General features: G+C 35.2%; 3 protein-coding genes and 1 long non-coding RNA gene across 9 annotated transcripts; 1 reads left to right on the top strand and 3 right to left on the bottom strand.

Moving 5' to 3' along the window:
• Nucleotides 1-10,574: 10,574 nt before the first annotated feature.
• LOC108835132 (heavy metal-associated isoprenylated plant protein 41-like) lies at nt 10,575-14,190 on the bottom strand. The gene is made up of 7 exons (XM_018608423.2): nt 14,053-14,190; nt 13,247-13,961; nt 12,917-13,115; nt 11,966-12,826; nt 11,616-11,890; nt 10,962-11,328; nt 10,575-10,881 (listed from the first exon to the last, which is right to left on the bottom strand). Exons 2-5 carry the CDS (start codon nt 13,437-13,439, stop codon nt 11,887-11,889), a joined length of 1,257 nt encoding a protein of 418 aa, XP_018463925.1. The 5' UTR covers nt 13,440-13,961; nt 14,053-14,190; the 3' UTR covers nt 10,575-10,881; nt 10,962-11,328; nt 11,616-11,886.
• A 13-nt stretch (nt 14,191-14,203) lies between these two features.
• Nucleotides 14,204-14,815, bottom strand: LOC108822298 (protein BOLA1, chloroplastic). The gene has a single exon (XM_018595339.2). The coding sequence runs from the start codon at nt 14,790-14,792 to the stop codon at nt 14,304-14,306; it is 489 nt and encodes a 162-aa protein (XP_018450841.1). The 5' UTR covers nt 14,793-14,815; the 3' UTR covers nt 14,204-14,303.
• A 201-nt stretch (nt 14,816-15,016) lies between these two features.
• LOC108822292 (uridine kinase-like protein 3) lies at nt 15,017-19,489 on the top strand. 3 transcript variants are annotated; one of them, XM_018595332.2, is made up of 14 exons: nt 15,017-15,396; nt 15,976-16,124; nt 16,225-16,316; nt 16,418-16,487; nt 16,607-16,725; nt 16,864-16,960; nt 17,072-17,151; nt 17,241-17,435; nt 17,513-17,596; nt 17,672-17,732; nt 17,808-17,868; nt 17,959-18,208; nt 18,299-18,444; nt 18,988-19,489. In XM_018595332.2, exons 2-14 carry the CDS (start codon nt 15,983-15,985, stop codon nt 19,037-19,039), a joined length of 1,449 nt encoding a protein of 482 aa, XP_018450834.1. In that variant the 5' UTR covers nt 15,017-15,396; nt 15,976-15,982; the 3' UTR covers nt 19,040-19,489. The 3 variants fall into 3 exon arrangements, with proteins under 3 accessions (XP_018450834.1, XP_018450833.1, XP_018450832.1); XM_018595331.2 differs by having other exon boundaries at nt 15,017-15,455; XM_018595330.2 differs by having other exon boundaries at nt 15,020-15,333.
• On the bottom strand, nt 19,445-22,277 carry LOC130498730 (uncharacterized). Of its 4 annotated transcripts, XR_008937668.1 has the most exons (11): nt 21,747-22,277; nt 21,411-21,660; nt 21,202-21,337; nt 21,024-21,125; nt 20,873-20,935; nt 20,714-20,784; nt 20,577-20,634; nt 20,240-20,285; nt 19,836-19,948; nt 19,665-19,756; nt 19,445-19,581 (listed from the first exon to the last, which is right to left on the bottom strand). It is a non-coding gene; the product is annotated as an uncharacterized LOC130498730 (long non-coding RNA). The 4 variants fall into 4 exon arrangements; XR_008937667.1 differs by lacking the exon at nt 19,445-19,581 and having other exon boundaries at nt 19,632-19,756; XR_008937669.1 differs by lacking the exon at nt 19,445-19,581 and having other exon boundaries at nt 19,632-19,756; nt 20,873-20,919.
• Between the last annotated feature and the right edge of the window lie 1,067 nt (nt 22,278-23,344).

Raw genomic sequence — 23,344 nt, 5'->3', positions numbered from 1 at the left:
TAAAAGAGTGAAGATAGTGCGAAGTGATAATGGAACAGAGTTCATGTGTTTGAGTAATTTTTTCCTGGACAATGGGATTGTTCATCAGACTTCATGCGTGGATACGCCTCAGCAGAATGGGAGAGTGGAACGAAAACATCGACATATCCTAAACCTAGCCAGAGCTATGTTATTTCAGGCGAAGTTACCAGTAAAATTCTGGGGAGAGGCGATCTCGTCTGCTACACATGTCATTAACATGACACCGTCAAAGATATTGCAAGGAAGATCACCTTATGAAGTTCTATTCAAGAAGAAACCACATTACAGCTCGCTACGAGTGTTCGGATCGTTGTGTTTTGTGCATCGGAAGGACAGGACAAGAGACAAGTTCAGTCCTAGAAGCAGAAAATGTATGTTTGTTGGGTATCCATTCGGGAAAAAGGGATGGAGAGTGTACGATTTGGAGACAAATAAGTTTATGGTCTCGCGTGACGTGGTGTTCAAAGAAGATGTGTTTCCATATGAGAAGGAAGAATCAACACTGATTGATGAGAAGCAATTAACTGGGGGACCTGATGATGATTGGGTCATATACTCTGTCTCCGACACAGAAGACAGGGGGAGTGATTTGATAACTGGAGTTACAACGTCAACAGAGAAGAAAAAGGATGATATTACAGAGTTAGAGGAGGACAGTGGTATGACTAATGATGTGGTTGTTGTGGAAACAGAGGCAGTCGACAAGGAAACAGTACCAGTTCAAGCAGATAGTAGAGTCGAAACAGAGGATAACAGAAAGAGTGATCAGCAAGAAACAACTAATGTGTCGAATCAAGAACCAGAATTAGGACGGGGGTTGAGAGAGAAGATGCCGTCTGTGAAACTACGAGACTATGTGAGTTACAACGCCACTTGCCTTGAGACACCCCATCACGTACTCATCAGCTCAAATCCAGAGCCTTCGATATCGGTCTCAGGTACGTCAACAACGCCATATCCCTTGATGAATTATATATCTGACGAAAATTTTTCAGAGTCTCATAGAGCCTTTCTAGCGGCTATCACGAAAGGGGGTGAACCGAAGAGCTATAAAGAAGCAGTGAAGTATAAGGTTTGGCGAGATTCTATGAAAGATGAAGTAGTTGCGTTTGAAGAGAACAAGACGTACAGCGTTGTGGATTTACCACCTGGGAAAGAGGCTCTTGGAAACATGTGGTTATATAAATACAAGTATGGAGCAGATGGCACTATAAAAAGATGTAAGTCTAGGTTGGTGGTGCTCGGTAACCGGCAAGTTGAGGGAGTAGACTTTACAGAAACATTCGCACCTGTCGCCAAGATGACAACAATTAGGAGCATGTTGCGTGTGATAGCTGGAAAAGGGTGGTTTGTGCATCAAATGGATGTACAAAATGCGTTTTTACATGGAGAGCTGCAGGAAGAAGTATATATGAAGCTTCCACAAGGTTTTGCTGCATCTGATCCAAAGAAAGTTTGCAGGTTGCATAAAGCGGTGTATGGTTTAAAACAAGCGCCCAGATGTTGGTATGCGAAGCTGAGCGAGGCATTGACAAAGTATGGTTTCAAGCACTCATATGAAGATTACTCTCTGTTCATGTTCACTAAGGGACGCATTGAAATCAGAGTATTGATATATGTAGATGACTTGTTGATTTGTGGGAATGACATGGAGGTTCTGAACAAGTTTAAGGAGTATCTTGGGAAGTGTTTCCACATGAAGGATCTTGGCAAACTAAAGTATTTCTTGGGGATAGAAGTCGGAAGAGGAGACGAGGGTTTCATGATCACACAACGGAAGTATACATTGGATCTGATAGCAGAGATGGGTTTACTTGGAGCCAAACCGAGTGCAACTCCAATGAAACAGCAACATAAGCTTGGGAGAGACCAGAGTCCGTTTATTACACATGCGGGGAGATACAGGAGATTGGTTGGGAAAATGATATATTTGTCAATCACCAAACCAGACATAGCTTATTCTGTTCATGTGTTAGCTCAATTCATGCAGACTCCGAGAGAAAATCATTGGGAGGCAGCACTGCGTGTGGTACGATATCTCAAAGGAACAGCTGGTCAGGGCATATTACTGAGTTCGGATCCTGATCTACGACTCTCAGTGTACTGTGACTCTGACTGGTCATCATGTCCTGCATCAAGACGATCGGTAAGTTCCTATGTTGCGATGGTAGGAGACTCTCCTATCTCATGGCGTACACAGAAGCATGATGTAGTGTCGCACTCATCAGCAGAGGCAGAGTATAGGTCCATGGCTGAAGCGACGAGGGAAATCAAGTGGTTGAAGAGGTTGTTGCATGATCTCGGCTCGCCACTCAAGGAGTCAGTACGGTTATACTGCGACAGCAAATCGGCTATATACATAGCAACGAACCCAGTTTTTCATGAGAGGACGAAGCATGTGGAGTCTGATTGTCATCAAGTAAGAGACGCTATAAAGGCAGGATTGGTTTCTACAGTTCACGTGAGGACACATGAGCAGGTTGCAGATGTGCTAACCAAGGCACTTGGAAGAGTCCAATTTGAGAAGCTGTTATTCAAAATGGGAGTTCGAAACTTCCATCTTCCCAAATTGAGGGGGAGTATTGGATAAGTATGATATTTAGAGATATATATGAGTTATGTAGATATATATGAGTTGTGTAACGATAAACATAAAGTCCATAAGATAAGGACTATAGAGTTGTATATATACCTAAGTACATACATGAATAAGGGGACGTTGTTCAATTATTTACAACTACAAAAACCTGCAAAGTCTACCCTCATCTCCTATCATTGATTTATCGCTCCATTGTGCTGTTGTTCCTTCTGAACAAGGACATGCTTTAGCAATATAAAATCAAGATTCTGATTCTACAGAACCTGCCACTAACGCATCATCATATAATGAGATCGTTACCTCTACCTCTACTTTAACAACCACTGTTGTTGCTGAGATTAACCATAGCTTTGGCTCTCGAATCGAAAATGGTGAGTCAAGCTCTGATAAATCACCGATTCTAGAGGATGAAATGACTGAATTGCTGCCAGCCAATCTAACGTATTCAGATATTGAATCTCCTATTGCTGCTGCTATCACCCCTATTTCCAGTTTCTCAACTCCTATTCGTCAATCCTCAAGTAATACCGTTGATGAGATTGTCTCAAACAACTCATTCGGTGTGCTGCAAAAAGAAACTGTGTCTGGTTTTAAGACGTTTGATTTGTCAGGTTATGAAAACATAAATGTTCTGATAGCACGAGAGAGGTCTCGTGGGGGTAGATCTTTCAAGCCAACTCAAAAGAAGCAAGAAATGGAGTGGACTCATGTGGGTGGTCGTCGTTCTCGTGGTCCTGGTCGAGGTGGCCGTTCTGGTCGTGGTTATCTAGTGTGCTCAAGCTAGCTAGTTTTATGATCTAGTCCCCAATTTTACCACTCTTTTGCTTAATGTCCATAAGTTTTATAATAGATTTTATATATCAATAATTATATAAAATCAGTTGCAGATTCGTAGAAGAGAAATTGGTGAGATTGCCCCTATCTAGACCCTTAATTGGCAATATACCCTTTTTCACATAATCTATTTTTGCTGGACGATTTTACCTCTCTGTCACTATCTTTCTCTTCTGTTTTGTGTCAGATGGCCAGTCACTTTTCTGTCACTCTCTCTCTCACTTTTCTGTCACTCTTTTTTTTTTCTGTCACTCTCTCTCTCTTCTCTTCTTCCCACGTAAAATCAAGAGACAATTAAAAGTCTTTTTTTTATGTTTATTTCTTATGTTTTTTCTGTGTGCTGTGTATTTTATTTTTTTCTTTTTTTTCTTCTTTTTTTTCTCTCTTTTCTTATGTTCTAATTCATTGTAAATCGATATACATGTTTTGGTATCTGACACATAGTTTGATACTGAATAATTTATAACTGTTTAACATGATGTTACATAAATCCTTACGTTAACTAGTACATGATTTGTTTAGCTGATACTTGGTTTATTAGCTCACAAACAGATTATACATGTATGTGAATTAATAAGTTACATGATAAGTTGGTTGTTATCCGTTAACCGATTTGTTACTTGGTACACGTATTGTTAGCTGATAAATTATATGATACCAAATAATTGATAATTGGTTTGTATGATATTACAAGAGACTTGATGTTCATTGATAAATAGTTTGTGTAGATGATAAATAATTGAATAAATAACTTGTGAGTTTGAACATTTTTTATATTTAGTTTGTTAGCTGACAAATGGATTGATACATGGTGTTGATTAATAAGTTGTTAACTGATATATTATTTGTTATCTGATATAATTTTTATATGATAAATGATTTCTTATATGTTTTGGTATCTGACTCATAGTTTGATACCGAAAAATTCATAGCTGTTTTATCTGACACATAGTTTGATACCGAAAATTCATAACTATCATATTTTTTATCTGATACAAGTTTTATATGATAAACGATTTCTTACATGTTTTAGTATCTGACACATAGTTTGATACCGAATAATTCATAACTGTATTAACATGATGTTACAAACGTCTTTACGTTAACTGGTACATGATTTGTTTAGCTGATACTTGGTTTATTAGCTTACAAACGAATTGATACATGTCTGTGAATTAATAAGTTACATGATAAGTTGGTTGTTATCCGTTAACCGGTTTGTTACTTGGTACATATATTGTTAGCTGATACATTATATGATACCAAATAATTGATAATTTGTTTGTATGATATTACAAGAGACTTGATGTTCATTGATACATACTTTGTGTAGATGATAAATGATTGAATAAATAATTTGTGAGCTTATACATATTTTTATAAGTTATTCCATACATGTTAGATGATATATATACTACTATACCTTAAAGGTTATACATTACACTAGTTATAATTTGACCAAAAATTAGTTTTCAGCTAAAATAATGTATACCTGCTAAAATGGCTAAAATAATATTTACCTCTGTAGAACAACAAAGTTAACCGTTAATATATATATATATATATATATATATTTAATATATAACACAATATATTAGCTGCTATAGAATATTTTATCGATAACGTAATTTTGATTTGATCTTTGCTGCTTTATCCAACAGTTCATCGTCTGTTCCGCCGTCCATCTCTGCAGTCTGACACACGCTTTTTCTGCAGTCTGACACACATATTTTCTGCAGTCTGATCTGTATTCAATAAAGGAAGGGCATTTTCGTCCGCATAATACCAAAAGTTATTTTTTTTTTAATTATGTACAATCATGGGCATTTTTCTAATATAGGCTTGCCTTAGGGATATTCCACTCATTCTTCTTTCGTAGAAAGTTCATTTATTCTCTGACATAAAAAAAGTATCCCAATTCCTTCTTAGATGATTTTCACACTCTTTTTTTTTTCTTTTGACGACTTTCACTCTCTTATTTTTTGCTTCTTGATAGGCTGAATATTTAGAATATCTGCATTTAATATAGTTAAAAAACATTTCCGTATAATCACAAATTTGAATATCAAGCTAATTACAGTTGTTTAATGCTGGCATTTATTGTAACTGCAAACATTTGGATAGAAAATATAAGAAATTTTCTTAGTATATATTCATCGATATTTGTAGGTCGATGGTTTATTTTTAATAGATGAGAGAAAATAATATTTTTTGTAAAGATAATTGAGTTTTTAAAGGGGGATTCATAAATTAGGTTTTATTTTCGTGATTTTTTCTTTTCAAGAACTTTGTTTCTCGAGTATCCTCATTGTCGTTGACAACAATTAAAGAGGAAAATAATAGTTGACAAAAAAAAAAAAGAGGAAAATAATATTTAATTGTTTGAAATTCCGATGCCTCTATTATTTCTCGAGTGTTGATGGAGCAGATGGTATTTGAGAAAATATATAAAAAACAATATCACATAGTTTATAAGCAATGAAAATCAGTTGGGTTTACAATAATGCGATGACAATTTTTTATTAAAAGTGCATCAACTTATAAATGATTTGATCAGTTTGATGTTTTTAATAGCTAAAATGAATTAAATAATGAAGGTTTGTTGAGTTTATTGGAATAATAAAAGGATTTGGTAGAATAATAAAGATAATTAAAATCATAAATTTTAAATACTTCAATGGCAGTAATATGTAAATATTTGTAAAACAGAAGGGCACCTCGAAAAGAACATTTTGTTAATAGTATAGATGTTAATTAGTGTTTAAATTTAAGATTTATAAATATATATCTATATTATTAAAGTTGAAGTACACAATTGAATTGTTTGGAAACAAATATAGCAAAATAAATGAGATATGTTTGAAAACATAGATATTAGAATAAATGAGATATGTCTCGAAACATGGATAGTAGAGATGTGTACTTTTTTTTATTTACACATTTAATCATTGTCCTTTCCATAAATTAATAACAAATAAAAATTGTTTAGAAACATAAATAACATATTTAATACTTTTTATTTAAATATTTAGCTATGGTTTTTACAATAAATTAAAAAACTTTCATTTTATATTTCTTTTTATTTAAAATTCTGTCACTATATTTACAGTTATTTTTATTTACAATTTTTATAGTGAAAATAAAAACACAAATTGAAATATAAAGAATATATTATATAAAACATTTTTTTAAAAACAATTTTGTTACCTTATTTAGTTTAGTCAAATATAAAAATTTCAAGAGTTCAATTTTCAAGAAAAAATTATCATAAAATTAATAATAATTCATAAAAAACTAATGCAAAAATTAAAATTTTGAAACATGGATAAAAGTATATCAGTTTTAAAATATACAAAATGGACTAATCTAATTACCTAAAAACATAGTTTTTTATAATAATCATAAAATAAAACTTAAATTTTATATACATATTTCAAATCAAAATAATAATTTAAAGTTGATTTATATCAAAAATTGATTTAAAATATGCATATATTCAAAAATTTATTTTTACTAAAATATTTTCCAATAACGATTATTAAAAAATGTTTTCAATATATATAAGAAAAATACAACAAAAAGATTAATTTCATATACCAACTTAAATTATGGATTTTATATTTCATATTAAACTTTAAGAATATAATATATGTGATTATTTATCAGAAGGTACATATAACATACTATTAATTATATGATTATTTATATGATGAACAAATACAATTAATTATATGATGACATATATATGATACATAATAGTGACGAGGACTGGACGTTGAGGTATCCATTCCGGTTTGTTTAGGATCTGTTTGGGTTTCGGGTTTCTAGAGTCAAATATTTCAACCCAATTCATATATTTCTAAATTTTAGTTCTAATTATAACTAGGATTGGGCGTTCATGTATCCACTCGGGTTCGTTTCGGATATGTTAGGGTTTTGGATTTCGGGTTTCCAAGGTCAAAGATTTCAGCTCCATTCGGATATTTCTAAATTTTAGTTTGAATTATATTCGGATCTTTGCGGATTCAGTTCAGGTTCGGATAACCCATTTAAATTATTTTTTAAAATTTATTATATATTTTAAATTTTTAAAATCTATAAATAAAATAATATATTGTATATAAATCTGAATAACATATGTCATAATATCTAAACTTAACATATAAACTGGTTTGGTTTAAATTTTGGATCAAAAATCAATAATTATTTCAAATATTTTTGGTGTTTTGAATGTACTTCCACTATGAAAGATATTTATATTTGACTATTTTTATATATTTTCAAGTATTTAAACCAACCTAAAAGTATCATATATATTCTAGATGTTTTTATATACAATAAAACTAAAATTAATTAATATGTATATAAGTATATAAATCTTTTTTGGATACATATTGATATCCAAAATACTTTGGTTCGAAATTGGTTATGGTTTCGGTTGTCTAAATATCAAAATTTTGAATAATTTAGATATTTAATCAATTTTGGTTCCGGTTTGGTATTACTCTTTTCAGATCGTGATCTGTTCGGTTTTTTAGATTTGAATTTTTTATCTAATTTTGATATTGACCTAAAAAATAAATAGCAAAATATTTTTGAAATATACATCCGCATGAACGTGCGGATCAAAAAATTTAATACGTACTTACAAAGATTCCCTTAATGATATTGGATGATAGAAAATCGAGATTTATCAAATAGTATTGAAAGTAAATATTACTTAATATGTTTTAGTTATTACTTTTATTTTAAAATATCCTAGTTTGTAGGAAACAAAATTTCTAACCAAATTAGAGGTTCTCACAAATTTGTTGTCGTAGTTTAATGTATCCTAATTTGTAGAAAATAGTATTTTTAACCTATTTTTAGTTTTATGTTAATATCATTTGAAATGATTTTTAAATTTATAGATTATATAGCACCGATTGAATGATGGTAAAAGTAATATATATGCTATTAATGGAACCTTTCTATTATAATGGGAAATTTTCTTTAAGATTCAAATATATCAGTGGTATATAATTTTACGTATGATGGCTACAATTGGTGAATCCATAGTTTAATCATTTTATTTATAACATTACACGTATAATGTTCAAGGTGATGTAAGGTTAATAAAGATTATGATATAAATATTATGAAAAAAATATTTCTCAAAAGAAACAATTATGAAAAAAGTAAATGTCCAATCGTTGGTAATGATCATAACATAACCTTTCATAATATTATGTTGCTATAGTCAAGAACAAAATCAGTTTAAGAAATAGTGGATAATATATTGTGTTCCACAAAGTTAGGAAGAAATCAATAACAAATAACAATAAACACAATTTTAATTATACAATATATCAAGCTAAGACTAACTTATCGTTAAAGGAAATATAATTAGCTGAGAATATCCGTTTGCTTAGTTTAAATTAAAAAAAAATACTAATATTATAATTAAAATGTTTAAGCGTCAGTTGATAAAATATGATGATCTAAATTTCAATATACAAAAATTTGGTAGATATACTGTCAATGAAAATCAGTGTGGTTATGCTATTCTTGATGATTGAAAACTAAGGTAGAACTTTGATATGTAATTATACATATTGATTTAGAAACGTGACATGGTAGATACGTAGATTTGGTAAATTAATCAAACCAAAAGGAAAAGATATTAAAAATAATAAACTGTTTAAATAAAAGGATTTTCGTAAAATACAGCATTTAAATAAAAACATAAACTTAAATATTTCAGTGACAAAGATCTATTGAAATAGAAAAACACTTAAAACAGTCTTTTGTTTTAATAGTATTGATTATTTGTAATATTACATGTATTATATGATAACTTGTATTAATGAGTATGACAATTTCCTTTTATTTTTTAACCTGAATAAAATAAATAATTAATAAACATTATCAATCAAATTATAACAATTTTTTGAAACTTCAAACCATGAATATCACATAATCAAAAATCACTGGACTGACTTTTCAGTTTTCAATTAATATATAGGAAGATAGTGTGATTAAACTTTTTCCAGGCTTCCAAACGTTCGTCTGTCTCAATGCAATCTTTGCTTACTCCTCCATCTCAAGAATCTCCTTCATTGTATTCTTTAATTCTAGCTTCAATGTATTGGCGTTTACTGCCGCTGCATCCGCTGGAGATTCCGCCACTTCAACCGGAGATTTTGGAGAAAAAAAAAACGCGGGAATATACGAAAACTCAGAGCAAGAGACGTAAAAAACCCAAGAAACTCGAGAACTAGGGAAAACAAGGAAAAAAGAGAGGGAGGTTGCGTTTATTTTTCCTTTTAGAAAAAAAATTACGTACATCACCTGTGTATTTAAGCTGCTACGTCATTCCGGCATTTATCTTAATACCTGGGAACACTTTTCAGTTGATAGTTCTAACACCGTAAACGTTTTGTGAATAGTACTGTTCGTAAACGTCTGCTGTACTATGTTCCGTGCTGAAGCAAGGGAACGTGTGAGTTTGAGCTAATCGAGATATATCATAGATGGCTGTTGTCTTACCATCCATGGGAGTGTTCTTTTCACTCAAGTATTCATTTAGCTTCGGAGTTTTAAGTTCATAGTTACGTGACTGATGAATTATATGAAGTGTGGCTTATTGCATTTTCCGTATTAATAGGCCTTTTTGGAAGGAGACAAGGCTAGACATTACTTGACACCACCCAATATGTGTAGGTGAGTGTTAGGACTTCTAGGCAAAGTTGACATCCAAGCCAGCGCTTGCAAGAAACTGCTTTACATATCCTCAACTGAATGAACACTCAATAATGAAGGTATATGGACTAATCCTTCTCATGTAAACCATCTTAACCGACTCCTAAACATTCTTATATCCTCACTGAGACTGGTTCTGGGTCGGGGAAAGCTGATTCTTGCTCTTATTTGTTCATCCCTCGCAAAGATGCCTCGAAAAAACCTTCAGAGCTTTGATGTGATGAGATCGAAATAGCTATTTAGCCTACTTCCAGAACCAAACCACTGAGATTGCTTCACCAAGGCATCAAGAACTTTCAGATCCAGAAATCTTTCCTTTACCAAACCTACAATCATGCATCTTCATATGCTTATGAACAATAACTAGTTGAGACAGAAATTGTTCTTAGAAACGCAACTTTGCTATTACTGGTAAAGTCCAGTTAGTCTCTTGGAACCTTAATAAACCCCAGATTGATCTTGTCCATGGGGTGTTCAGATTGATCTTGTCTTCTTGGAAAATTACATTGCACAGAATTACAAAATATAACAACATGACAATTTCATATACCTAGGGAAGGGCTGAACCTCACTCGTTGTCTCTTCATCATCATCACGTCTAGATTCTTCTCCTTGTTGAGTTTTATCTACATCATCCTTTATATCCTCCTCAACCACATCAGTATCACCGTCACCAGCTTCATAATCTGCATCAAATTGATCGTTAGGGAATCTCATCAAGGATGAAGGAATAGAGGTCTTGGCGCCAAATTGATCGTTAGGGAACCTGAAGCAGCTTGGTGAGGGATGTGTGGATGAGCTCTTTCGCATTTTGATTCAGGCTCAGCAAAGTTTAGGCAAATATTTGGATTTTGAAAACAAGAGTCGATTCTCTCTGACTCTAGGTATTGACAGTAGTCTGCATTTATAGATAAAAAGGGAGTCTGGAAGCGGTGGAAGGGCTTCGAGCACTCTGTAAAATCTGACGTCAAGCTTAATGAGTCCATAGATAAGAAAAGGCGAGTGGAGAGGAAGACCCAACGATGTTGACTTCAATAAGTTTGTAATCCTTCAATTTCCAATTTATTATGAATTGCTCCTCCCCTTTTCTCTTATCCCTTCATTATGATATCCTACCTCCTATGTTTCTTTAGCTGTCAAAGGAACAAAGTTTTGAATGCATACAGTACTGTTCTAGTTCAACGTTTCGGGATTTGGATAGGTTTGGGCATCAGCTCTAGATTCAAATACTATTTTCAGATATTCTAGTTCATTCTTTTTAAAAGATTTTCAACTTTTTCGGATACAATCATAAGGACCATAACTCTGAAATACAATCTACAAAATCCCAGTTTATGGCCTAGGCTTGTCGGCTAAGCTTGAGTTTAAGTGAAAATACAAGCACCTAGTGCATGTGGAGGAGATAAAAGACAGGTTGTACCTTTAAAAAGACAAGGCGCTGCAAAAATCTCTTTAAGACAAAGCACGTTGCAAGACTCGCAGCACCATTTCCACTACAACATTCTCCAAAACAACTTATAGATACTGAGATCACACACACAAAAATTAAATATAATATCTCCAGACTGAGATCATTGCGGTTTTGAGTTGTACTTGTCAGTAGTTATAGCCAACTACAATTCTTAAGCGATTTTTAGTGACTCTAAGCTTCAGCCACCTTGTTTGTCTCCTCCATCAAAGAAGTTCAGTCGTCACCTGGAAAATAATTTCATTCGATTTACCTTTTTGTTTTCACAATAATATAATATACGCAAAAGAAGAATGATTTACCAGAGCCGTGGAGGTTGGTAGATGTTGAGGTTGCTTTGCCTAGTCAAGCTTCCTTCTTGTGATTCTTCAGTGGACAGACGACCAAAGCTCGTCTGTGTTAACGTACTCTGCATTCTCCTGATATAAATATCAAGCGGAACTCCCTCGAATCGGCTTGAGCATTCAAGGAAGAATCGTTCTTCTTTACAATGTTGGTGACTAGGTTGAAAAGGAAAGTCATGAGAGCTTCTTTCACTGTATCTGAGCGGGTGGTCCAGCTGTATTGAGTTTTCTTGAAACCGGGCATGGTTAAAGATTGCTGGTCTTTGAGTTGCAGCTCGAATTGAGCTAACAATAGCTTCTTCAAAATGTGAACATCTATGTTCTCGGCAATCACCACGAGGATCCAATGGAGATGTTCTCAGTTGTCTTGATTGAGCCAAAGGATCATGCACTTGCCTAAGGTTATGGTCTTGGTGATAGCTGAGACCAAAAGAAAGCGCTGGTCTTTGGCTAAGTAACTGTTTTTGTTGTGCTTGGGGACATTTTGATTCACGTTCCTTCATCTCTCTCCCTTTCAGCTTCTCAGCATAAATCTCCTTAGCCACGCGAGAGACTCTGAACTTGAAAGTAGTGCATTCTCCCAGAAGGAAAGGCATATCACATCTAGACCCATCTCCTCTCTTATTCTCGTAACCAGGGTACTCGCTCTTCTCGAACGCCACACACTGTGTCAACGCAAGAGAGCATTTGCTAGCGAGCTCCTCGAGCTTCCAGTGACAAAAAGGCGGTTTGTTCTTGTGAGAGACATGAACTTCTCCATCAGCCCTGACCATATGGCTTGCACCATGGAGAAATCCAAACACCAGTTCTCTGTGCTTCCTAGTAAGAAACAGTCAAAGAAACATATGATAAAAAAAAAAGAAATCAAAAAGTCACCAAAGTAGCAGCAGGGAGAAGACATGGACTTACTTTATAAGAGAGGAGTCAGTCTCCTTGCCGTGGAAACCGGCGTGGGGGAAGTTGAAGATGATACGATCAAATTTTCTGCAGTTAAGATGAGGATGTAGTTGGAGTTTGGTTGCATCAACTCCATGTAAGAGGGAAGCTCCAAGTCTCTTCAAAGTATCAAGGTTTGATCTTCCCTTCTTATACTTTCTCACCACATCATCTGATTCAAATTACACATCATAAACAACAAGAGCACATGATGAGTCTTTTAGCTAATAGAAAACCCTAGATTACTCTTGCCATATGGAAATTAACCCTAAAAGAACTCAAAACAAAGAAAGGAAATGGTACCGTATGTGTCGAGAGAGGAAGCGCATATATTGGAAGCAGAGCGGAAGCGAGTAGCTAAGGTGCAGGAGAATGAGAAATCTCCTTCGCCGACTAGAAGTATCTGATGGTTGGATGAATAGTGTGTGATCCATACTTCTTCTTTATCATCACCATGATCTCTGATAAGTCTCCAGAGCTCTGCGATCGTCGCCATTGGGAGTGATGAATGATGATGATGATAGTTTTTTTTTAGTTTCAAAATATTATAATATTTTGTGCCGTTACTGTTTCGCAGAAAAAGCCAAAAGGAATAGTGACTGTCGTCTTGTCGGATAAGCTCAAGTCTACCACCAACCTTCTGGACAGGGCAGAGCTTTTGTTAACTAGGAGAGTTACCACCAATGAGACATATTCTCTTGCAGGAGCTGTAATGGAGAGAGGAGGCTTTAATCTCCTTCCTTCAGACAAAGCAAGATTGCAACCATTTCTACTAGAATTTGAGGATGCTCGGGCCTGCTCATGCTTATTTTGTGTGGTGTCCAGATGAGAGGAGTGCTGATCCGTGTTATACCTCCTTCCCTGAGAAACTCGATTAAAGCGATTAGAAACATTCAATCAAACAGTGGTTAATGGCTAGGGAAGTCTTTAAGTAGTACTGATGAGGAGATCTCTTCCCTGTTAATAATACTCTTTGACAGTTCCCCCATTGTGAATTTTAGAAGAAGCTCTATTGAAGCTGTTAATTATTATCACAACCATATGATATGAACAATTAAGAAGGCTAAACATCATTTTGATCAAGCTATGAACATTAAAACTTTGAATACCAGAAAAGTGAACTCTCTAACTGATTCAAAAGCAAGTGGCTATTTGTTCAAACACCTACCAATTCAAAAAGCAAACAATCAAAACCCAAAGCAGAGCCCTTTCTTTGATAGTGAAAACTCAAGTCTGTTAAATCCGATATGAGTTTACTTATTGACAACAAAAACTAAGCATCAATGATAAAAAAGAGTCTTTTAACACAAACTCTCATAAGAGAAAGAAACATAAAAACAGAGTAATTTTTTTTTTTTGGCTAGCGAGTGGACTCGGAGGGAGTCTTGGAGACGATGGAAAGCGCGTGCAATCCACTATCAAGCTCCTCTCTGAGCAGATCGTAAACGAGCCTGTGCCTCTTCACCAGATTCATCCCTTCGAATCCTTTCGACACGATCTTCACATTGAAATGCGTCTCTTCGTCTGTTCCTCTGCCTTTCATCCCCGCGTGACCGGCGTGCTGGTACGAGACGTCCTCGATCACCAGCTCCACAGGTTCGAGCTCCTTCTCCAGCTTCTCCCTCATCCTGCTCGCCCGATTCTCCATCATCGCCCCCGAGTTCGATCCGGTTTTGTCCTCAACGCTGCTCATCGTGATTCTACTGTCGCTGAAACCAGTGGAGCTTGAGTGGAAGAATCTAGGGACGGAGGAGGTGAAGAGTGTCGGAGGATTGACCGGCGATTTCAGGGTTGGAGTCCGGTGAAGTCCGGATACGATTATTGACCTAATTGAAGATGACGAAAACATGGCTAATGTGTGAAAGAGCAAAAATGTCGCCGTTTATTGGCTTACGCTTCCGAACACCAATTTTCATATATAACAATAATACCCCATATTTCTTAGAATATTTTAAAAGAGCACCCAAAACATTGAAGGTACCTAAATATACCTCCCAAGGTACATTATTATTCTATCGAGAGACAGTGACGTTGTATTCGAGCACACCCTACCACTGCCTGTCGCTGCATCCTCTGAAAGTAGGACCCACATCCGAGTCGGAGCTGACGTGGATCCTCGATCACACTAGTTCGACTTTAGTAGGGACGAGAAGACGCAGGAATTTACAAGAAATGCCCAAACAATGCGTTCAAGTGGGAAGGGGTAGTATCGTAAAGAGCAAGAAACCACTTCCTGGTTTTCGCAATTAATCCGTCTCCGCCGCTGCATCTTTCCTTCTCCTCTCTCTCTCTCTCACTCATACACCACATATATAATATATATACGTTACTATTGATATAAAACTCAGTTTTTTTCTTGTTGTCTGTGCGTGCATCATCGAGTTTAACAGGCAATGCTCGTGTCTCCCTCCTCCCTATCTATCTATCTTGTCTATTTATGGCTGGATTCTAAGGTTTTGTGTACCTAAAGCTTATCATTGATCTGGAAGCTTATTTAATCCCATTCTTTTCCGTGAGTTCTTCTTGTGAAAGTTCACGGTTTTTGATTTATAATGATCTCAATCATTGAACATTTCTTCTTGTTCTGTTTTTTTTTTTTCCTGCATGGATGTGATCCACATATCTCTCTGCCTTTTCCCTCTGTTTGATCTCTCCGTTTTTTCCCCTGGAAACTAACGTTTTTCCCGTTTAGGAGGATCAGCGTTACATGTACAGGACGAATCATGATCGATCATGATTCGTGCAAAACGCATTCCAAGTGTCTGTTTTTTTTTGTTGTTGCTTGCTTTGTGTTGTGCGTTTAAAGGGGATAATTAATGAGTAATCACGGCATTGGCACTTGTGGAATCTACAAAGTTGGATTCTTTTTTGTTTTCTTTGAGGAATTTATTTTGACTGATGATAGCAAAAAAAAAGTAGGCTTCCCTTTTTTTTTGTTCTTCGTTTACTCAACTCCTATATGGGTGGTAGCTTTGAATTCCTTACAGGCGTTTTCATGTCATTTTAAAACGTTACATTTTGGTTTGATGTAGGGAATATATGGCGTCAAAGTTGGCTGTTGATGCGATAGAAACATCCACAAAGGTCCATTTCTCAGGCTTTCATCTAGATTCAGCTAGATCAGACCAGACGGCTGGCTCTGCTGAAGAAGGAGAACAACATGGGCATCCTTTTGTAATCGGTGAGAGATGCTGAAGACAGCTTGCTTTGAAGATAGTTACTAAGGATCGGAAAAAATGTTAATATGATGATGTATGATTCTTTTGTCTTTTTTTTTTCAGGAGTTGCTGGAGGAGCAGCATCCGGGAAAACAACTGTCTGTGATATGATTATGCAGCAACTTCATGATCAGAGAGCCGTTGTTGTCAATCAGGTGATTTATATCATCAGGTTTTTAGTTCTGATAAGTGATCACAAATGGTTGCAAGTCATATAAATATAAATTATGCATTGAGGTTGATCTTGATTTTGCAGGATTCTTTCTACCATAATGTAAATGAAGAGGAGCTTGCAAGAGTTCATGACTACAATTTTGATCATCCTGGTTAGCAACTCTCTTAAAAAAAACTAATGGGTTCTTTAGTCCTGTTCTGTGTTGCTTATCCTTTTTGAATCACCTGCTTGCTTGCTTGTAAGAATGAATTTAGTTTCCCTGTCTTGTAGACGCTTTCGATACTGAGCAACTATTGTGTTCCATGGAGAAGTTAAGAAAAGGGCAAGCAGTAGATATCCCCAACTACGACTTCAAAAGTTACAAGAACAACGTCTTCCCACCAAGAAGGGTAACGTAACGACCTTCTTTTTTTTCTTCTGAAGATTGAACTCATGATGAAGCTATTAGCTCTCCTAGTATTTTTGCCTATCTAAGAGTTATTGCATATACTAATATCTCTCTCTGTTTATGATGATTATATTCGCAGGTGAATCCTTCTGATGTTATAATTCTAGAAGGGATACTCATTTTCCATGACCCTCGTGTTCGAGATTTGATGAACATGAAGATATTTGTAGATGCAGGTCTTTTCCAAACCTTAAACAGATCTAGCCCATATATACATGAGACGCTGGACTTGTGCATTACATGCAGCAAGTGTATATACAACTCATGAAATGGTGATATCAATGCAGATGCTGATGTGCGTTTAGCGAGAAGGATTAAACGAGACACTGTTGAGAAGGGCAGAGATATAGCCACTGTTCTTGACCAGGTTTCAATGTTTGAGCTTTCCTGCATGCATATATAGACAGACAACTCCTTGTTCAATGTTATTTTTGAACTCTTTTCTTTGTGTAACAGTACTCAAAGTTTGTGAAGCCAGCATTTGAGGATTTCATACTCCCAACAAAGAAATACGCTGATATAATAATCCCACGTGGTGGTGATAACCATGTTGCTATTGATTTGATTGTGCAACACATACGCACTAAGCTTGGTCAACATGATCTCTGTAAAATATATCCTAATCTTTATGTCATCCAATCAACTTTTCAGGTTCTTATTTGCTACTCCCTTTCCTTATTATCTGTTTAGTTGACAAACAAAAGGCTGATTCCTTTAGTTTGTGGCAGATACGTGGGATGCACACTCTAATCAGAGACTCCAAAACAACAAAGCATGACTTCATCTTCTACTCTGATAGATTGATTCGTTTGGTAGGTGCAAAGCTAGCTACTAGAGTTGTGTTATTTTACCACGTTCCTTATAATAAATGTTACCTTGCTTGCTAGGTGGTTGAGCACGGCCTAGGGCATCTTCCCTTCACAGAAAAGCAAGTAGTCACTCCCACAGGCAAGCTAATGAAACATTTCTATGCAGAAGAAATCTCAAATTATAGACTGATCGTTTTTTTTTTTTGGTGTTTAGGATCTGTGTATTCGGGTGTAGACTTCTGTAAGAGGCTGTGTGGTGTCTCGGTTATCAGAAGGTAAAGAAACTACTGTAGCAACAAATAAATAATGGTCAAGAGAGACCATATATATATAATTAAAACTCTTTTTACCAAAATATGAAACAGCGGTGAGAGCATGGAGAATGCTTTGAGAGCATGCTGCAAAGGCATCAAGATTGGGAAGATTCTGATTCACAGAGAAGGCGACAACGGTCAGCAGCTTATATACGAGAAGCTACCCTCAGACATTTCGGAAAGGCACGTGCTTTTGCTGGACCCAATCCTTGGGACAGGAAACTCGGCGGTGCAAGCGATAAGGCTGCTGATAAGTAAAGGAGTACCTGAATCCCACATCATATTTCTCAATCTCATATCTGTAAGTTGAAAACATGAACCCCTCAAAACCAACTTTTTGTCTTCTTGTCTCCTCCATAGCTTAAGCAGAGTTACAATGTGTGTTGTTCAGGCACCGCAAGGAGTAAATGTGGTGTGCAAAAGGTTCCCTAGGATAAAGATTGTGACATCTGAGATAGAGATCGGTTTAAACGACGAGTTCAGAGTTGTTCCTGGTATGGGGGAGTTTGGAGACCGCTATTTTGGCACTGATGACGAGTGAGTGAGAGCTTATTAGCACTCACGAGAATCTCAGAGTTGGAAAGTTTTGGAATTCTTGATGATTTTTTTTTTTTGGTTTTGAGCTGTTTATGATCGGATTCACACACAATGTGTATACGAGACACAAAAATTTCCAGTTGAATTTTTATGAAGAAGCCTCTATGCATGTTAAAGAGTACATTTTCTGTTTCTGATTCTGTCCACATGATCCTTCTTTGATTTCTGCTTCTCATTGTAGTAGCTAATCATTATAGGGGCCTTTCATCAAAGTAGTTTTATGTTCATTCTCCGTTCCATCTAGTTAACTCAGAAAATATGGTCTGTTATTTGATTCAGCCTCTAATTTCTTTTCGTAACAGTACTCTTCTAGGTTGGTGACTTAGCTTCTTTGACGCTAGTTATTTTCTTCAATCTCTGTTCTCAAATGGGAAGGTCTTTCCTTGTGTTATATAGTTTTTTTTTTCTCTCTCTCTCTTTCTGTTCTATCATTTCATTGATATAGTTGTTGAGTATAATTAACATTGGTAATTATTGTTGCAGAGTGAAAGTGCAGCTGCATGGAACGGTCAGGGACTTGGCAACCTGCAGGTAAGTCCAATGTACAACTTAGCCCTGCAAGGTCAGCAACTCGGTTTCCCAGTCATGCAGGGTGATCATAAAGGGATCCTGGGAATAAACCCCCACCACCACATCACATCAACTACACACTCACACACCACAACGGCTATGATTGAACCCGTAGGACACCCACACATTGCTTAGCAGCAACCTCAAGCTGATGTTATAATTGTGTCAACAACAACTAATATTCCAACAAGGGGGAGCAGCTATAAAGACACACATCAAACGTGGGCAAAAGGTGATAAAAGCCTGATTTTTTTTTTTGGGTGTGAATACATCATCCCCCGGAAGAATGTAGGTTGACAATTACAAGAGAGAAGATGTGCTTCAAAGTAGCAGACCTTTTTTGCCTTATTTTTTGTTCTTGTGACATTACATAAAGATCCTTATGGATTAGTAAATGTGAAACTGATGATGCCTCTTTTATCTGTATTCCTGAGCTCTTATCAGATATGGACCTGAGCAAATCACTAGCGTTTAGATCTGTTGTAGGCTGGATCCTTTTTCACTTCCCTGCACAGAAAAAAATAAGAAAAACAAAAAAACAAACCTCATCACCACAGTATAATAGACATGGCACCTTTTCTACTTTCTACCTTTTGAGTCAATTTTGATACAGTTAGTTAGTTGTAATTTTGATACAATTTTACTGCACATGGTGCAGGAAAACACCTAGTTCTTGTGAAACCTGAAGAAAAAAGCATATAATTAGCATGAAGGTGCATAATAAGCTAAAGAAGTTCAAACAAGTTGGGTTATGAAGTTACCTTTGATTTTCCCAGCTCGTGCGCGCTAGGTCGACAGCATCTTCTTTAAAAAACCCATATCCAGATAAGCCTTCAGCGTCAGTTCCATAGCGCAGCATCACTGACTAACCTGACTGACATACACAAATGAACGATCTCTAACGGTCAAATGAATGGACGCTGCATTTCTATTTGTTTTACACATTATGAATTTGGTGTCTATCAGTCCAATCATCTAGAATCAAGATACTGATTTTGAGTGACTAAATATGACAAATGTGTAAAGACAAATGAAACTTAACGGACAAATCAATGACTGGACGCTGCATTCTATTTGTTTTACATATTATGAAGATTTAGTGTCTATCAATCCAATAATTTAGAATTTCCCAAAAAAAAAACAGAGAAGAAAGAGGATTCCATACCTTACACTTACACGGCTGAAGAAAGAGCATTCCATTTTTTTACTTCCTGTGAAGTTACAAAACAAAAAAATCTTTGAATTCAAACTATACAATACTATTCCTAACTCCTAAGGTATTTAATTATCATATATGTCATTCAACTTCTTGATTTATTCGACAATAAAGTAGAATATGTAATTTGGTTTGGTAAAATTAGACTTACCATACATTGTTTATTTATTAAAAGCTAAGTCTTAATTGTGATGATAAATATAAAATAAAGTTTTAACTATCATTACTTATTTATTTAGTCTTTCTTGTTTTAACTGTGAAAGTTAAAAAAAAATGGAGAACTGACCTTTTTAATCTTGTAGCCGTCTAGTACTAAAACAAGCCCCTATTTTGCTCTCACTGCTCTGAGAATTTAAACAGAGAATGTTAACGTGTGTAAATGCATTGTTGTGATTTCTTAAGAAACAGAGAATGTTTCTTTACCTGAGATTTAGGGGAAGGGAAGACATTCCAGAATCTTAAAGGTTTTCATCTTCTGCTCCTGTCACGATCGTCTGCCAACAAAATAAAAGTTCACACAAGATGAGTACTATGTGTTATAACGTAAGCAAGTTACATAAAGAAAGTATTAAAAAGACTAACCTGTCCATCTGGTGAAACAACAAGATACAGAACACGGAACGTGTGACCTGTGAGAGTTGCTAACTGTTGGAGAAAAATTACATTTTCAGTTTGTTAAAACTCCGCAAAACTTAACAAGAAACTGAAAATTAACAGGACAGTAACTCTTTACTTTAGACATGGTTGGGTATTTCCAAACGATGATTTGGTTTTGGGAATATCCATGAGTGCTCACAAGCTCATTCACGTTCTTAGACCAAGCCAAATTACACACCTGAAATGTTATTGGTTCAGTTATTTACCATATTCTAGGCATTAATCAAAGCTATAGAGGATAACCAAGTTTTTACCTGACTACTGGTGTCTACGCAACGGATACATCTATCAGCAGTGGAGATGCGGTGACCACGCAATGGCTTTAACCGCTGCTGTGTGCTCACAGTATCTCAAAACCGGTTGTGTTGGATGTTGGTTCCATACAAGAAGCTGCAAGATCACACTACAATCATTAAAGTATTCTCGGAACCACAAATGAAGATTATATATATATATGTTTTACCTTATTGTCGTTACCGCCTGATGCTAGCTCGCGGTTGTCATAAGACCATTTTAAGTCCACAGACTTGGGATATTTGTGACCTGTTAGTTTGCTGACATGATCTTCTTGACACCGTATGTCTCTCTGAAGTATGCTCCTGTCTCTGCTACCAGAGGACAGAACAGATGAGCTCCACGCTAAGGCTCCAAACTCGTAGTCGATGATGACCTTCCATCGTTCTTATTCTCCTGCAGCGCAACGCATCCCAAATCTAGTGGAACAGAGTAAAAAACAGCAAGAGTAAGCATATTATCATAGACTCCAAGAGACAAATGTAGTCTTGTTTCTAACTTTTACCTCTACGTAGTTCACAGGACAAATGCGCATCATCAGGACATTTTGCACACATTCTTCACTAACAGAGACTTCACAAAGATCTCACAACTTTTCCCATAGTAACAAACAAAAAGAGATGAATTTTGTGGAACAGAATCAAGAATCGCAAGTCTCTCAAACACACTAACAATACACGAAACCATCCAAGAAATTCACACTACGTATCTAACAACAAAACATCCAGAGGACCGAAGCAATGGGGGTCAAAGACCAATTCATTTGGATTGTAAAGGAGTGGTAGTGTTAGTTTAAGATGGAATGAAGAAGAATATAATATAGATGGGGGAAAATAATGTTACTTACCGTTACGTTACGGCTAGTAATTATTAATCAAGAGTGTCGTGTCTTTTGGTTTGCCTTTCTCGAAGAACTCAGCAAATGAAACCGCTGATGGCAGCAAAGATAACACATACACTTATCAGAAATGGTAAAAGTAGAAATCACCAGTAAATGAATAAATGCATTACTTACCTGAGCTCCTCCTCCCAGATTCCTCGGGAATATCTCGAGGCGGGTTTAAATTGTGAAATACGAAACTAAAAATGTGGTAGATCTATATTATTAAAACAGAAACATTACAACTTTTTCTAGGTGGATTTTAAAGTTGGTCCTCTTATTATTTTACCTATCTTAACCAATTTTAATATATTTCCTTAAATGACGTTCACTAATAACTATAAACATTCTCTTCTGCATCCTACCTATAATTATAATATAGATGCGTACACAGTACACTTCGTATATTTCCAAATTAAAAACGAAAACTAACATTCACTTTTTTTTGGTAGGTCGAAAACTAACATTCACTAATGACCATACATTTCGTATGTCTCACGAAATGTCATCTATAAACATTAACTTTTTAATTGCCCAATTTTATATTTTATATTTGATATTTTATAGTTTATATAAACACTGTTCTGGGTTTATATAAAATCATCGTTTACTTTTCATTTACTTTTCATTCATAAATAAACCGATATAAGTATACTATGCATAGATATCGGGTTTTTATCCAAAATATAAACTATTTTAAAGTTGTCTAAAATATTTAAAAATATTTAAAAAGTCAAAAGTAAACGTCTAAAGTAGGTAAACAATAATCAAAACACCAAAAATACTTAAAATATATACTTATTTTCTATCCAAATATTCAAGCTAAACCTGTTTTAATTTAAAATTTAGGTATTTTGGCTTACACTACTTAAATTTATATATTTCGAAAAATTTAAAGTATATATAAATTTTGAAAATTTTAAAATAATTTAAACGGGTTATCCGAGGCCAAACCGAACCCAAAAATATCTAAATCGAACCAGAACCAATATTTATAAATACTTGAATAGAGCTGAAATTTTTAAACTCGAAAATCTCAAACTCGAATAGATTTTAATCGAATCCGAGTGGATATCCAAGTACCCATCCCTAACTTAGTAATGTAAAATGATCAAATATTAAAAATACATAATTTAGTATAAATAAATAAAAAGTAAAATAGAAAATTAATACCCGTGCGGTCACACGGGTCATGATCTAGTTGGTTATTATATTACAACTCA

The sequence above is a fragment of the Raphanus sativus genome, chromosome 8 (genome assembly GCF_000801105.2).
Source record: "Raphanus sativus cultivar WK10039 chromosome 8, ASM80110v3, whole genome shotgun sequence".
Lineage (NCBI taxonomy): Eukaryota > Viridiplantae > Streptophyta > Magnoliopsida > Brassicales > Brassicaceae > Raphanus > Raphanus sativus.
Note: the sequence above shows the minus strand (reverse complement) of the source record. Positions and strands in the feature narration are given on the sequence as shown.